The sequence below is a fragment of the Salmo salar genome, chromosome 09, assembly GCF_965601325.2.
Source record: "Salmo salar chromosome 09, fSalSal1, whole genome shotgun sequence".
Lineage (NCBI taxonomy): Eukaryota > Metazoa > Chordata > Actinopteri > Salmoniformes > Salmonidae > Salmo > Salmo salar.
The window spans coordinates 63038879-63055984 of NC_138299.1; the positions used below are offsets into that span (position 1 = coordinate 63038879).

The 17106-nt window shown below is 44.7% G+C and overlaps 1 protein-coding gene and 1 long non-coding RNA gene across 2 annotated transcripts; one reads left to right on the plus strand and one right to left on the minus strand.

Moving 5' to 3' along the window:
* Positions 1 to 46: 46 nt before the first annotated feature.
* On the plus strand, positions 47 to 16805 carry vimr2 (vimentin-related 2). Its single transcript, XM_014211819.3, has 10 exons — positions 47 to 235; positions 1056 to 1200; positions 1623 to 1772; positions 2141 to 2260; positions 4774 to 4869; positions 6941 to 7078; positions 8559 to 8711; positions 11630 to 11740; positions 12337 to 12461; positions 15893 to 16805. Exons 1-10 carry the CDS (start codon positions 120 to 122, stop codon positions 15933 to 15935), a joined length of 1197 nt encoding a protein of 398 aa, XP_014067294.1. The 5' UTR covers positions 47 to 119; the 3' UTR covers positions 15936 to 16805.
* On the minus strand, positions 11265 to 13142 carry LOC106611528 (uncharacterized). The gene is made up of 3 exons (XR_001330116.2): positions 13047 to 13142; positions 12840 to 12914; positions 11265 to 11386 (listed from the first exon to the last, which is right to left on the minus strand). It is a non-coding gene; the product is annotated as an uncharacterized LOC106611528 (long non-coding RNA).
* Positions 16806 to 17106: the final 301 nt, after the last annotated feature.

Here is a 17106-nt window from a genome sequence, read left to right on the forward strand (position 1 = left end):
TGGATGCAACATTCCCCTTCATCTCCATGTATAAAGTCCTCAAACTGGACTCGCTGTCATCCGTTTGCCATTATTTGTTACTGTAGCTCCAGCCTGCAGTACGTGTCCCAGTATCAACCATGGCCATGCTGAGAGTGTCGTCCTACCGCCGGCAGTTTGAGGAGCAATGGAGTCGGAATGGACTGTCCAGCGGAAGCTGTGGAGGGCAGTACCGCTCCTCAGCGGTCAAGGCCAGGTCAGTGTGTGGTTTCTTGGTAGCCCCCTCACCTCTTCATGGCTTAGAGGGCCTGGGTCCTATTCAGTTGGGGGGGGGGGGGGCATTTAGAAACAGTGAAATGTGGAGGTACTACCTAAACTCAAGGATTATTGTTTCCTGTCACAAAATGTTTTGCTACGGTAAGCCCTATCAACGTGACTCAACATGCATACGGACCACTGGAGATGGGCTTTATGGAGAACACCCTGTGCACTGAGGATGGTTTACTACAGTGTACCACAGGCCGGAAAGCTAGTATGCTTTCTTCTTGGGGGACTGCTTAGATTATAACTAGAACGTGTCAGACAACATCCATGGGACCAGGCAGCAACATCCCAGGGACCAGACGTTCGTTTCCTTTCACTCCTTAAGTATTTCTAAATATTTATTTAATTGAATCGCAAGCAAATGTGTGGTAGCTTTGCATGGTTTTCATATGCAGTGTTGAATGTCCCCCAGTTGGCTGTTGTGTGTTTAGTGTTAGTTACGCACATTGGTTACATTAGGTGTCAGTCCCATGGGAAAAGTTAGAAGGGTGTTGACAAATGCCTTTTGTACTTCCATCAGATAATGACGACTTATTCCCCTTGGCTGTGTTCATTTACACAGATCTAATTTGGGAGGGGCAGCAATGCTATGCATTAAAGACTTTTTAGGGGTTGCGATCTTTCATTTTCTATGTACATCCACAAAATCTGACGCTGATACTTTTCTGAAATGTGTTATGCTAGTGTGTCTGTGTGTCTCTCCAGGGCTTTATACAAACTCGGGCCTCTCCTAAGCTGTGTGTCTCCCACAGGGGTGCGGCTGCTGAGGAGTGTTCGTGTGACCAGCTGGACTTTGTGACTGCCAAGACGCTCAATAAGGAGACTCTGGTCCGATTCGCTAAAGACCGCAGCACAATTGCCGCCCTAAATGATCGCTTTGTCGCCCTCATCAACATGGTGAGCCCGGGATGGATTCAACCCTTGAAACATTATTCTATGGTTCTATAATGTTATATAAACTTGACACCTAAGGGTCACAATGAACACTAACTTGAGCACTGTGCTCGATTTTAGATTGACCAACAAACACAGTAGAACCAATGGGAAAGTCCCAAAAGTTCAAAGATATTTCTTATTGTATTTGACCAAGTCTATTCTACACAGATGCTCCAAGGAAGCAACCCAAAAAGATTCTGGTAACCTTCCCCAAATTCCCAGATTTTCCAGAAATCACATTTGGAATATTCCCGCAATCAAGAAGGAATAAGCAGGAATTCTAATAGTCAAACTGGGAATTATGGGAAAATGACCAGAATTTTGCAACCCTTAACGTTCATGTACATTCCTATACCATTGTACATGCTGTGTGCGCCCTATAGGCACGCTGCTTTGAGGAGGACAATGAGTTTCTGGAGGCCCAGATCTGTGAGCTGGAGGAGAGGATGACCGGCCAACAGACCACCTCCACTGCCGTAGCTGTCCCTGAATACAGCCTGGACGCCGTGGTGGAGAGACTGCGCAAGGACAGGGTACATATTAACAATGCAGCAGAGTGGAGGCATTCATGTCACACGAATGTTAAGAGAAAAAGGAACCTGTTGTCTAATGGTGGTTGGTTCCCATGACAGATAAGTAGTGTGAATGTGTGTGCGAACGAATGTGAGTGTATATGTGTCAGCGTGAGCGTCTGTATGTACAGCCACTGTGCAGATGGAAAGAGGGGATACCTAGTCAGTTGTACAACTGAATATAGTTAAGTTGAATGCGTCTTCCGCATTTAACCCAACCCCTCTGAATCAGAGAGGCACGGGGGCTGCCAAATGGACAGGTAGCCATTGTCACAGACCATTACCATTACTTACCAGTGCCAGACTGATAAGTAATTGTGTGTGTCCAGGACCAGAGCCTGTTTGATGTGGAGGAGCTGAGGAGAGAGCTGGAGTGTCTGCAGGAGCAGTATGAGGAGACCGTTCAGCAGAGGACCCTCATCCAACTGGAGCAGGAAGACGTTGGCCTGGTAATGACCTCACTTCCTGTGCCATTTTGGTGTTATTGTTTAGTTATTGTGTTGAATTGGTGTCTTCGTTGGTAATTTATTCTCTAACAATAAGTAGACTTTTCATGTGTGCTACTGTCAATTTAGAACATGTATATAGACATAGATCTAACGTGTGGTGGCTCAACTTTTATACCCAATTTACCCAGTTTGAACATTCCTCAAAATGAAAGATTGAAAATAGGCAAGGAAGGGTGGAAAGAAACATGAAGTATCTAAATGTTCAAAGGCCAATATCTCTTTAGGAGCACTTATAAACTGACTGTACTAATGTATAACTACCACTAGACGGCACTATTGCCATGATTTGCCAACACTGTTTTATTCTCTACTATAAAAAAAAAAAAAACGAATTTCATAAGCTGTGTGGCTCAGCATAGCCCTGCTGCTCCTCTGTATCTCTACCCACAGGGTGTTGATTAATTATCAGTCCTACAGTCTGGGCCGGTGGCCACAACACAACCACAAAACCCCAGTCCTAACAAACCCTACCATCCCATTCCCTCACTGCCTGCCACACATGTTCCTGCCGTCACAGCCAATCTCCCCACTGCCAGCCCAGATATGGGAGAAGCCGTTTACATGTCTCCTTATTGAGTCATTCAGTCTTTAATTTCTCCTATACAGATGTAATACAGACTGTAATGTAGTCGGTGCAGTAATGCTGCTTGCTGGCTGGCTTGCTGGCTTGCTGGCTGGCTCAGCTTCTGGCTCCGATAGAAAAGCAGCTGGAGCGTGGAGAGAGCTTAGAGTCGGTGGGAAACAAACAAACAGAAACAGGCAGGGAGAGGAGAGATTGAATGTGATTGTGAACCAGTGTTGGAAGCAGCTCCACGAGAGGAGGCTGCAGTCTTTCTCAGTAGGCAAGCAGACAGACTTTGGAAGAAGCTTAAAACAAGGCATGGCTGGGTATTTAAAATCCAGCCTTGCCATTAGCTATTGATTAAGCCTGTTTGTATTTTGTGCTAAAGCTGCCCACATCTTGGACAACCTCCATGGTCTGTCTGTCCGTCTCTCTGCCAGCCAATTCTCTGAGTGTTCTTTTGAGCTTTTATCTGGGGCTGAGGCTTATAGTGTTTAAAAGGTTCAGCAGGCTCCCACCAAGGCTTCCCACAGTGGAAGAAGGCTGGAGGAGCTGGCTGGTTCTCATCCAAATCCTAAGCAGAAGACGATGCTATAAAGCACAGCTAGCCTGACGCGATGGATGGGGAACAAGAGAAGGGTGATCTAGGGGGGATTTCTTTGGTTTTTACAGTCCATAGACTGTGAGTGCATGACTCTCCAATTTACGGCCTTGTGTTTGCCCATAGATAACAGTAACAGACAGCCTGCCTTACGTGTCACGTCCATCAGGGACCCATGTGTTCCAGCAGCCACAGCAGGAAGGTTCCACCGTTGGACCCTACCCGTTTTGCATTCAGATACAAATGCTAGCACCAGGAGTAATTGAATTCATCACCAATTAATCAGGCACTTAAAAAGGGCTTGATAAACCCTGCCGCTGAATGGAATCGAGGACGAAGGCATTTTTAGCTAATTAGCCCCTCTTCCTCTGCCTTGCGTTGTCTAGTTATCTGCTGGTTGAGAAAATAGTGTGTCATGGTACTGAATTTCAAATCGACCCCTACCCCAAGCCCCTACCTCCTCCCCACCCCTTACCACCCCTAGCCCCCTGTTTCAGCATGACAATGCACGGCTCCATGTCACAAGGATCTGTACACAATTCCTGGATGTTGAAAATGTCCCAGTTCTTCCATGGACTGCATACTCACCAGAGATGTCACCCATTTAAGCAAGTTTGGGATGCTCTGGATCGATGTGTATGACCGCTTATTCCAGTTCCCTCCAATATCCAGAAACTTCACACAGCTATTGAAGAGGAGTGGGATAACATTCAACAGGCCACAATCAACAGCCTGATCAACTCTGTGAAGGAGATGTGTCATGCTGCATGAGGCAAATGGTGGTCACACCAGATACCGACTGGTTTTCTGATCCAGGTCCCTACCTTTTTTTAAGGTATCTGTGACCAACAGATGCATATCTGTATTCCCAGTCATGTGGAAGATTAGGGCTAAATGAATTTATTGCAATTGACTGATTTCTTTTTACGAACTGTAACTCAGTAAAATATTTAAAATGGTTGCATGTTGCGTTTTATGTTGTTCAGTGTAGATATTATTGGATTGGTGTAAGCCAGTGTTTCCCAATTATGGTTCTAGGGACCCATGCTTAATTTTTGCCCTAGCACTAACACACCTGATTCAACTAAAGGCTTAATCCGAGTTGATTAGTTGAATCAAGCGTCATAGTTCTAGGGCAAAAACAAACATGTGCACCCCTTTGGGCCCCCAGCACCAGGATTGGGAAACACTGGTGTAAGCAATCTTGTGAAAATGATATCTAGTCTATCAGAAGACAAGCGGGTGCTTTCGGTTTTCTATTGACCTGGCTGTCTGCTACCCCTTTTGTAGGAAGTGGATGTAGTGACTGCAGACTGTCTGGCCCTGAGGGAGCAGGTGAAAATCTATGAGGAACAACTGGCTCACATGGAGGCACAGCATGAGACGGTAAGAGAGAAGGGACATATCCTAGTTATGACTGGCTGGATGGCAAACATTGATTATCCCACAGTATTAGTACACAAATGTGGAAAAGTGTACTACTCAATGGCTCTCTGGGTCATTACTTACAAGTGCATGCCCACAGACTGTTTGCCCACTGAGTCTTCAGATCTCTGGCAAGGTTTGCTGAACCACCTCATTTACACAAGCAGTAAGCTTTTCTGTTTAGGGTTTGCCGGAGGCAACACGGTTCAGATGACCCCGGCCACCTTGTTGATTAGGTTTTACCATGAACAGTAGTTATTTTACAAGGAACAATTGTGATACTGAGGCAGGATTAGAGCACAGCAAAGCAGGGTAGAACCAGAATAAGCCTTGCCAAGGATAGATCTCACAGGTGATATAACCAGTTGTTAAAGGAAATTTCTAACATGTGAAGTTCATAAGAGCATATCAAGTAATGGCTTTAATTTCTGGTCAAACAGAGGGAAAGGGGGTCTTAGAAAACATTTGCAAACAAAAAGTCTTAAAGGGTATTAGAAATACATCAAAACACAAGTTGAAGTAAAGACCTCTGCCAACTAATATCAGCACTTATATTTTGTTTTGGAGAAATTATTTTCCTTCTGTTATTTTAAGAAACATTGCCTTGTGCCTTGTAATTCCATTACCAAAAACCCACATATCTTTAAAGGGCCAGTGCAGTCAAAAATGTAATTGACCTGTGTTTTCTATATATTTCCACACTATATAATTGTTTTAATTTATTGTCACAAACACCAGATAGCTGCAGTGAAATGTATTGTTTGAGGTTGGAATAATACTGTGAAATCATGAAAATGATAATGCCCTTTTAGTGTTTGAAAAGACTGCTGGAAATGTGTCTATTTTAGCCTGCCTGGTGACATCACCAGGTGGTAAATGAGTTTATAGACCAATCATTTTATTTATTTTTTATTTTACCAGGTAAGTTGACTGAACACGTTCTCATTTACAGCATGACCTGGGGAATAGTTACAAGGGAGAGGAGGAGGGATGAATGAGCCAATTGGAAGCTGGGGATGATTAGGAGGTCATGATGGTATGATGGCCAGATTGGGAATTTATCCAGGACACCGGGGTTAACACCCCTACTCTTACCATAACTGCCATGGGACCTTTAGTGACCACTGAGAGTCAGGGCACCCGTTTATCGTCCCACCCGAAAGACGGCACTCTACACAGGGCAATGTCAGCAGCATACCACCCTGCATCCAAATGTTGGCTTGCTTCTGAAGCTAAGCAGGGTTGGTCCTGGTTGGTCCCTGCATGGGAGACCAGATGCTGCTGGAAGTGGTGTTGGAGGGCCAGTAGGAGGCACCCTTTCCTCTGGTCTAAAAAAAATATTCCAATTCCCCAGGGCAGTGATTGGGGACATTACCCTGTGTTGGGTGCCTACTTTCGGATGGGACGTTAAATGGGTGTCCTGACTCTCTGTGGTCACTAAAGGTCCCGTGGCACTTATCGTAAGAGTAGGAGTGTTAATGCAATATCAGAGGGAGAGGGGCAGAAGGAGACAGCAGAATAGAAGGTAGGAGAGGCCGAGGCGGTAGGAGAGGCCGAGGCGGTAGGAGAGGCCGAGGCAGAGAGACAAGAAACTGGGAGCAGTGAGAGAGGGAGAAAGCGAGGCAGTTCCATCACTCTGTTTTTTTTCTCCTCTGTGAAGCCCGGCCACTCGGCTGGCCGGCTACGTTTAACACACTCCCTCAGGGACATGCTCGATAACTCCCTGCACTGAATAACTCACAGCACCGGCTCAATACCAAATGAAAACAGAAGTCCTCCTTTGTTTTATTAACTGCTATTATTACCAGGCATTTCCAAACACCTATTCCCCTGATGAATCAGCCGCCGTTACTCATGTCGAGGAAAAATTAGATGAGGGTCAAGCTGCTTGGGTATTTCTCCAACACTTCATTCTACTATGATGGATGCATGGAGGTTAATAATGGAGTTTTAGGTATTGTGACCTGAAGACGTACATGGTGGGGGCTTAATGTTGTTACCTACTTACATAATGGTGTGTGTGTGTCTGCAGATGGTTCAGAACATGGTGGCCCCTGTAGAGGGTCCAGCTGCAGCAGGGAGAGGAGTCCTGGAGTTCTGCAACCCTGACATCAAGTCAGCCATCATAGATATCAAGGAGAACTACAGCCAGCTGGCTGAGACCATCCAGGTACAGAGTCTGGAGCATACACACAATGTGCATGTCACAAAAACAGAACACACATACTCTTCAATGTAACTCCTGACAGCCCACTCACCGGCTACACACCACTCCCCCTTTCTTCCCCAAACCGTCTGGCTAAACCTGAGCCTTCTCACATCGCAGAGGGATGGGCCTGCTTGTTTTCTTTTCCTCTTGAAATAACACTAGAGGCGAACCTTAGAATCAGAGGTGCTGCCGCACACCAGTACAGACCCACTTTGTCCCTCCTGTGTCTTGCGTTGGTGTGTCTATGTTGGTGTGTTTCAGAAAGAGAGTGTGTGTTACAAGCTAGAGGTGCTCTGCTGGGGTCAACCTTGCTCTCCGGTGGGTCTGACCCTCCTTAGGGTCCCGGGTCGGGGATGTCTGCCCCCCCTAGCAAGGTCACGTTCGTAATCAGACCCCTGGGCTCCTTCCCAGGCCCCTAGGCGGCGTGTGTGTGTGCATGTGTATGTGAAAAGGCTTTGGGCTAAATTTACAGCCAGGTTACCCGTGATTAAAGTCAATATTTGACGTCCATTTATGTCTGTGGATGTCAAAAGATGACCTGGACACCGGCCACTAGGGGCAACAGTGAGCGCTGTTACCGTCAACTAAGTTTTGGTTTTGCAAGGCCGTTGTGGACGGGGATGGTGGATGGGCGTGAGCATCGACCTCTGATTCCAAAGGTTGCAAATTTGAATCCAGTGATAGAAACTTTAAGATTTCGGAGTTAATGCCTAAACTTAACCCTAACCTTTAACATTAAAAGTTAATGCCTAAATGTAACCCTAACCTTTAACATTAAAAGTTAATTCCTAAACGTAACCCTAACCTTAAACATTAGAAGTTCATTCCTAAACTTAACCTTACACACTTTGAAATTTGACGTTTGCAACAACTTCGAAATTTGACGTTTGCAAAACATGGATGAACGTCTAATTCTGATGTGAGACTGTGAGAACTAGTTGAAATTGACCACAGCTCTTATTCTCTCTAACCCAGACACTTACACTCTCCTTCCCACTTCATCCTCCCCTCCTCCTCCTTCCCTCGTTCATTGCCAGCTGGACAGCTTGTGGTCTGGGCCTGGCCTCCATTAGTGTCTCACAAGGTGCAATTGTCTCCATCCCCAAATGATTGCCATTGGGATTGAAGTGTAATTGTCATTGCTGGCTGACTCTGACACACCTGTGAGCCCTTGTTGCCACTCATTTGCTGTCTTAAGTTGTTCCCCTTCACCATTCCCTTTATGGTGGAAAGGGTAACACTTTATTGGAAGTGTATCTACATAAGGACTTCATTGCACATGAATAACCCATGCATACTGCATTTCTAAACAACAACCGTAAGACAACTGAAATATCTACTTGTGGTTATTGTACTTACCCCCCCGGAAAGTAATTTAAGGGAAACACTGTCATCTAGTGTCATGCAGTAAATTGAAGGTAGTAACTATGTTATGTTCCAGTGTGAGTGCAGGGAAACTGGTGCGGTTGTCCCCGGTGCTGTTGTTGCTGGTGCTGTTGTCGCCATTGGAGCTGGAAAGGAGTTGGCGGTGGCCAGACCTGCGGGGGTCACAGGCGTCGGCCAAATAACGGACGTCAGCGAACTGAAGAAACTGGTGAGGAACCGCTTTCTCTCTCTCTCTCTGGCATGCACCTACTTTTTTTTTTTAGACAATCACTACCTGCTGATTTTACTCTGTTTTCTCAAGTTTTCTTACTTTCCTTCCAGTAAATTCACAGCTCCCAGACATCTTCTTAGAGAAGCCCCACCATGGGTTCAGCATCAAACATCAGCCACGAAATCGAGAGGAATTGTAGAAAATGTATGGCTTCTTCCCACAGACAGTAAAGTATAGGGAGGGAAAGGCAGTTCACTCCTCAGGAGTTCTCCATGAGTGATCTCTCTCTCTCTCTCTCTCTCTCTCTCTCTCTCTCTCTCTCTCATTCATATATTTTTAGACAGACTTTTCACAGTACTCTCTCTTCTTCATCATCAACTTCTTAAAACTTCACACATTCCTCCTCTGTGTCTCAAGAGACCCCAAACTGAACAATGGAAATAGAACCTCATCTATCACCCATCTCCTAGAGAAAAAGAAACACACAACAGACAGGCTTTATTGAGAAAATGGTAGAATGTCTCAGTACAGTCTTTCACGAATTAGTCTCCAACCACCCCAAAACTCAATGATTCACTCAAGTTTACAGTATTCAAGGAAATGCTGGAACTTCCCATTGCAGTTCATCCATCATTCAAGAATCAACACTTAATAGAATCAGGCCCCCTCAGTAACCACAGTCGCGCTCTCATAACACCGTCTCCTCTTCCCTTAATGTGCAGCGCGTGAGCCCTCGCTCTGCCTAGCCTGGGCCTAGTCTGATGGACATGTCCCTGCCTGTCTCCCTTAATCTATCTCTCACCGGCCATGATGGATGTTCCAGTTCTGGTTTCTCACTGAGACACAACTTGGCCAAACAAACAACCTTGCAGTGAAATCAGACTCAGCTTAGAGATGTGTATAATAGAGGGGGATGACACACACCCACCCCCCTGCCCACACACAGGGCATCCAACCAGGGGGGAGAGAGAGAGAGAGAGAGGGGGGGGGAGAGAGAGAGAGAGGGAGGGGGGAGAGAGAGACCTAGCTGACTGGGGCCGTCTGCCAGATGACTCACTATATAGTTCACTACTTTTGACCAGATGTCAAAAGTAATGTACTATATAGAGAATCGAGTGCCATTTAGGACGTAGCCTGGAGCTCCTGTGATCTACCTGAAAGAGAAGCAGACAGCCTGATCCTCATCCGTCTCTGACAGCTAATTGTTTAACTTCTCTGGACAAAAATATAAATGCAACATGCAACAATTTCAAAGATTTTACTTAGTTACAGTTCATATGAGGAAATCAGTCAATTGAAATAAATTCATTAGTCGCTAGTCTATGGATTTCACATGACTGGAAATACAGATATGCCACTGTTGGTCATAGATATCTTTCACGGTATTTCTGTGTGTTCAAATTGCCATCGCTAAAATTAAATTGCATTTGTTGTCCGTAGCTTAAGCCTGCCCACACCATAACCCCACCGCCACCATGGGGCACAATGTTCACAACATTGACATCAGCCAACATGACGCCATACACGTGGTCTGCGAATTCTCTAAAACGTTGGACATTAAATTCTCTGGCAACAGCTCTAGTGGACATTCCTGCAATCAGCATGCCAATTGCACACTCCCTCAACACTTTAGACATCTGTGGTATTGTGTTGTGTGACAAAACTGCACATTTTAGAGTGGCCTTTTATTGTCGCCAGCACAAGTTGCACCTGTGTAATGATCATGATGTTTAATCAGCTTCGTGATATGCCACACCTGTCAGGTGGATGGATTATCTTTGCGAAGGAGAAATGCTCACTAACAGGGATGTTAAAAAATTTGTGCACAAAATTTGAGCTTTTCGTGTGTATGGAACATTTCTGCGATCTTTTATTTCAATTCATGAAACACTTTACATGTTGGTGTTACGTACGCCTCTAGGAAGAGGGAACGCAACGCCCTGTTACAACTCAACTCCCCATAGAGTGAAAGAGGTATGGGACTGTAGGTGCGAGTAAGGATGACAAAGGCAGAGAATTTACCGTTTACTGGGAATTTATTCCGTCACACGGTAAATTTGGGGAAAAGGGGCTGAACGGAACCAAAGCAAAGAAACTAAATGTCAAAGCCCCCTCCCCTACCTTACCTGCCTACCCACTACTTACCTAACTTAGCACCACCTGGTGCGCTAACCAAAATACAGGGGGTGGTCCGCCCAGGTCTTACCTAGTGTGCATAGACAGTGAATACTACGGGTTACGTATGCCCGCAGGCCTCTTGCCTAAGCACTCCCTAGGTGCCTTCCCCTTCCCCCATGGGAACAAAAACAGAATACAAACGTAAGTAAACAATTTCAATAATCAAAAACACTGCCTCCTATGGGGACACACATACCTTAAAAGCAGCGGCTACAAAATACTTAACAAAAAACCTGTCTCTCAGCAAAAACCAACACATAACATACTAATCATCTCCCTCAGCAACAATCACAGAACATCAGCTCTATCTGAGAAACAACCAACACATGATATAACCCTCAGCTATCTTCTGAGCAACAGAACACTGGCTTATATAGCTGGAAGAAGGAATCTAATGGGATACAGCTGTATCCTGACGAGGGGACGGGGTCAGCTCTCCAATCATCGATGTGGCCGACCAATCGGCTGCTTGGGGGGAATTTCAGGAAGCCATCCTGAAACACACACATACAAACAAAAACCGGGGAACGTAACAGTTGGATATATATTTTTGTTCAGTGTACTTACAGCAGGAAGCCGGGTGTGATTGTATGTGTGTTAGGAAGAGAGTATACAGTTTGAGGTTTCAATGTGCTGTTTAGAATGACATTGGCAGAGATTAAGTCACGCATCTCATGTTTCCTCTGACCATGTACCTGAATTTCTGTGTTTTTGCGTGTTTGTACTTGTGTGTATAGATTGCAGAGCTTGAAAAGGAGCTTGCAGAGCTGGAGAAGTGTGGTGAGGAGCTGGAAGATGAGATTGAGATGAAGAGAGAAGCATATGTGGAGGAGATCTTTGAGCTGGAGGTAAGAGAGACAGACCACACCGAGCTTAAACTGACCCCAGTACAGTACCCCACCATCTCTGCTCCAAGTAGACACTGCCCCTAATCACAGATCTAAGAACAGTTGACCCTACTCTCAATCCTAATCACATATCTAGGAACAATTTATCCTTCCCTCAATCCGAACCAAAGATCTAGAAACTGTTTTTCTCACCCTCAAACCGAATCACAGATCTAGGAATAGTTTACCCTACCCTCAATCCTAAGGGTAGAAAGTTAAATATCAGACCATAGACCAGCTGTTAGGGTCAACTTCTACCTCCACCCATCCCATAAACCCAATGGCTCTATTCCAATAACTTCTACCTCCACCCATCCCATAAACCCAATGGCTCTATTCCAATAACTTCTACCTCCACCCATCCCATAAACCCAATGGCTCTATTCCAATAACTTCTACCTCCACCCATCCCATAAACCCAATGGCTCGATTCCAATAAACACACTAGCATACCACTTAGAATGTGTCCAATACTTAGATACATGGCTTAACACTAAGTGGTAGTATGCTTGTACGGCTATTAGAACATGGCCCATTATCTCTCTGTTTCTCCTCAGTGTCGTATTGAGGAGATGCGGGAGCAGCAGTATGACCTGCAGGTCCAGATGAGGGAACAATGTGATGACTATGAGGAGCTGCTGGGTCAGAAGATGGCCCGGGAAATCGAGATCGCTGCCTACAGGTGGGCCCTATCAAATCAAATTGTATTTGTCACATGCGCAAAATACAACAGGTGTAGACCTTACCGTGAAATGCTTACTTATATTATCTTAACCAACAATGCAGCTCAAGAAATAGTTAAGAAAATATTTACTAAATAAACGAAAATGAAATATATATATATATATATATATATATATATATATATATATATATATATATATATATATATATATATATATATATATATATATATATGTATCAGAGAAGTAACACAAGAAAATTACGTAAGGCTATATACAGGGCGTATCGGTACAATACCGCAACACTTCTTTAATATTAGACATCGTGCACCATCAGTTACTGACAAATAGACACACCCCCTCGACCCTTGTCTTACCAGATGTAGCTGCTCTGTCCACTGATGCACGGAGAAGCCAGCCAGCTCATATTACGTGTCGTCGTTCAGCCACGCCTCGGTGAAACATAAGATATTACAGTTTTTAATGTCCTGTTGGTAGGGTAGTCTTAATCATAGATCGTCTAGCTAATTTTCTAATGATTCCACGTTGGCCAATAATATGGAGGGTAGTGGTGGTTTACTTACTCATTGGCACTCCTCCCCCTTTTTCTGTCTTTGCTTCACAAAGCATATCCTTCACATCGGAATCTTTAAAGAAAAAATATTTTTCCAGTTTGAGTTTGAATAATTGCTTTTCTGATATCCAGAAGCTCTTTTCGGTCATAAGAGAAGGTAGCAGCAACATTATGTACAAAACAAGTTACAAACAATGCGAAAAAACAAACAAAATAGCACAGTTGGTCAGGAGTCAGTAAAATGGCAGCCATCCCCTCCAGCACCATACTAGAGGCACTGATACATTTAACCCAAAATTCCTATGCATAACAATGGATAACCTACAGGGTACTCAAGGCTTATGTAGTAGTGAAAAAGACTGCACAGCAGTGTTAACTAGTGATTGTTCAAACATGATTGGTCACAGACAACAACAGCACAAAGGTCAAGAAGGTAGAGACAACAATGCATCACGCAAAGCAACCACAACTGTCAGTAAGAGTGTCCATGATTGAGTCTTTGAATGAAGAAATTGAGATAAAACTGTCCAGTTTGAGTGTTTGTTGCAGCTCGTTCCTGTCACTAGCTGCAACGAACTGAAAAGAGGACTGACCCAGGGATGTGTGCGCTTTGGGGACCTTTAACAGAATGTTACTGACAGAACGGGTGTTGTATGTGGAGGATGAGGGCTGCAGTTGGTATCTCTGATAGGGGGGAGTGAAGCCTAAGAGGGTTTTATAAAATAAGCATCAACCGTCTTGCGACGTGTATACAGAGATGACCAGTTTACAGAGGAATATAGAGTGCAGTGATGTGTCCTATAAGGAGCATTGGTGGCGAATCGGATGGCTGAATGGTAAAGACCATCTAGCCATTCCAGAGCATCCTTACCTGCCGATCTATAAATTACGTCTCCGTAATCTAGCATGGGTAGGATGGTCATCTGAATCAGGGTTAGTTTGGAAGCTGGGGTGAAAGAGGAGTGATTACGATAGAGGAAACCAAGTCTAGATTTAACTTTAGCCTGCAGCTTTGATATGTGCTGAGAGAAGGACAGTGCACCGTCTAGCCATACTCCCAAGTACTTGTATGAGGTGACTACCTCAAGCGCTAAACCCTCAGAGGTAGTAATAACACTTGTGGGGAGAGGGGCATTCTTCTTACCAAACCACATGACCTTTGTTTTGGAGGTGTTCAGAACAAGGCAGAGAAAGCTTGTTGGACACTTACAAAGCTTTTTTGTAGTGCGTTTAAAACAAAATCCAGGGAGGGGCCAGCTGAGTAGAAGACTATATCAGCTGCATATAAATGGATGAGAGAGCTTCCTACTGCCTGAACTATGTTGTTGATGTAAATTGAGAAGAGTGTACAGAGGCCTCTGTAGTATTACAATGACAATGGCATCTTCAGATGACGTGATATTTTCGATTTTGTTCACAATATTTGTGTAGCCCTACATTGTGAACATGTAGTATATGTGACATGTCACCTGTGCAACTCCATATCCATAATATCCATATTAAGACATTCCTGAGAACAAAGGCCTGACATCCGAGGTTAACTGGGGTCACAGGAAACAAAGGCCCTACGACAGCCCCAGAAAACATGATGCAGTTTCCTGTCCGGTGTCCTTGAAGACGTTTTTGTGTTGCTGTCATGCCTCCCTCCTGTTGTGTGTGTGTCTTTGTGCCTGTCTATCTGTGCGCTCAACCATCTGCCATCCTGGTATGTAGAATGATGCACTTTGCCCTTGCCGACCCCCTACATTTGGACTCCCCTCCATACGCATCCGATCCTTGGGAGGCCCCCCCGATACATCCTTGTGGATCAGGAAGAGGCAGCCTCAAACAATTCCTCATTAGAATGGACAGGGGGGACCTCACACTGTCAGGACCGTGGGCTGGGTCTCTGCCAAGCCACTTTATCCGCCAGCCTGTTAATGTCAGCAGCCCCGCAACACACCATAGCCTCCTTTTAAACACTCTGGTCCCTGAACAGACTGTTCCAAAGACACGCACCACATAGACTCAAGACACGGGCGCACATTAACATACACACACACGGACACTTAGGCAAGGCACAGGCAGGCAAGATGGTCTGGGTGCGACATTGCTTAACTTTTTTAAAACATTTTGCTAACAGGGCTGTTTTGTCATCTGTGATTAAAACCATGAATAAGAGATTAAATATAGCTTCTCTCCACACTTTGGAAATGTGTCTGCGGAAGAGAGCCTAATGACACGAGTCTCGCCTGTAAAATGTACACTGAGCCGTTTGGACCAGATGCTCGCCGCTGTTGTAGCTCCCCAGTAACAGAGTCTTAATGTTAACAATTCACTTTCAGCAGTATTACGTGTGTAACTCGGACTGTGAGCAGGGCCTATAGGGCTCTGGTCAAAAGTAGTGCACTATAGGGAATAAGGTGCCATTTGGGACACAAACAATGTCTTAGTGGTAGACAACACAACAACAAGCAGAAGTTTAAACAGATATTGAGATTACCCCTAGCCCTGATATGGTGGCTATAATGAATGAAATAGGAAAAATAGGAACAACTGATGGAATTCATCTGATCTAATTCACATCTTATCTAAACATTCTGGTTGAAATCAAGTGCTGGACAGAAAAATGTTCTCAATAATATGAAAAAGTAATGTCCGTAACTCCGATAGGTATGCTTCCATAGTGGCTTATTAAGAAGTACATCAAACAGACAATGTTTCTATGGAGGCTAGCTATGTTGGGTCTAAGTCCTCCTAGCTGAAGTGGAAGAACTCTGTGTGTGTGTGTGTGTGTGTGTGTGTGTGTGTTATCAGCAGACCTTCTTACAGTTGTTTTCCTCTTCCTCTCTTCCCTTTCCTCTCTTCTATTCCCAGAGGTTTGGTGGAAGAGGAGGATGAGAGGCTTTGCTACCTGTGAGAGGAACCGATGCAGACCAGACCAACCAACCTGCTTTCGGCGATGGATATCCTCCCATACAGATTTCATGCGTTGCCAAAACACAACAGACCTAAGTCAGCCATTAGAGATCACATGAAGCTAACCGCCACACAACCATTTGAGCAGATGTAAAAGTATCATTGACCGATTAATCATGACAGAGGTCTGGAGGGTGTGCCAGGGCCATTGATAACAGGTCACTGGCAGGTGACCCCTGTCCTATAAGAAAGATGGAATTGTCTAACATTGGGGTGGAGGGGGATGGGACTGGGTAGAGAGTGTGTATTCAGTGTCTGTGAAATTTCCCTAAGTGGTCTCTATCTGTTGTGGCTACAGTCTCTGGAGCTAACTCACTGATATGACACACACACACACACACACACACACACACACACACACACACACACACACACACACACACACACACACACACACACTGACTGGCCCTGCAGAATCATTTACCTCCCGTTACCCCTCACTCCAGCATGAGCCCATTAAACGCTCTTAACCACTGACCTCTCCACTGTTCACAGCCATTGGACAGCTCTTATATCCCATAAGATAGGTGACCTGCCATGATCGGTTAAGGCTATCATTTGTTTTACAGTCATGCATTAATGTTTTACACAGAAATGGCAGTCAAGTCAGTTACACTGTTCATGTATACTTGCGAACTGGTATATTAGCTTTGCAAATAGTTGTTTTAAGTTGACATTCTGCAGCTCCGTACAGCTGGCCAGCAGATAGCTTTTGTGCTGTTCCTGACTTATTTGCTCATTCTCTGCCCATGACACCTGGAAGAACTTAGTCAAGTTAAAACCAGAACAATAAAAAAAACATTTTGCTTGACATCACCTTCTTGTCTTTTTCACTCTCACCTTAAGTGCCTTACCTCACAATCATACCTGTACATTTAACAGAGGATGAGTTATGCTGTGTGATCCCTTCCCCATTTGTCTTCATGCTTAACCTCACATGTGAATGTTCTTGGCTATTAACGGTATCAGAGGCTTGTTAGCTCAGCCATAAAGATGAACAATACCGCTAATATTGACCGGTGATCTCCTGGTGAATTGAAACACATCCACACAGACACTAGGAGAAGGCTGCAAGCGGTCAGGGGGACTTGTTTAATTGTGTGGACATGAAA

Excerpts from the sequence above, each read along its gene's own strand:
- vimr2 (XM_014211819.3), top strand. The coding sequence starts at position 120 with ATGGCCATGCTGAGAGTGTCGTCCTACCGCCGGCAGTTTGAGGAGCAA. Across the intron at positions 2,261-4,773 it reads AGCAGGAAGACGTTGGCCTG|GAAGTGGATGTAGTGACTGC; the intron begins GTAATGACCTCA and ends CCCCTTTTGTAG. Across the intron at positions 8,712-11,629 it reads TCAGCGAACTGAAGAAACTG|ATTGCAGAGCTTGAAAAGGA; the intron begins GTGAGGAACCGC and ends TTGTGTGTATAG.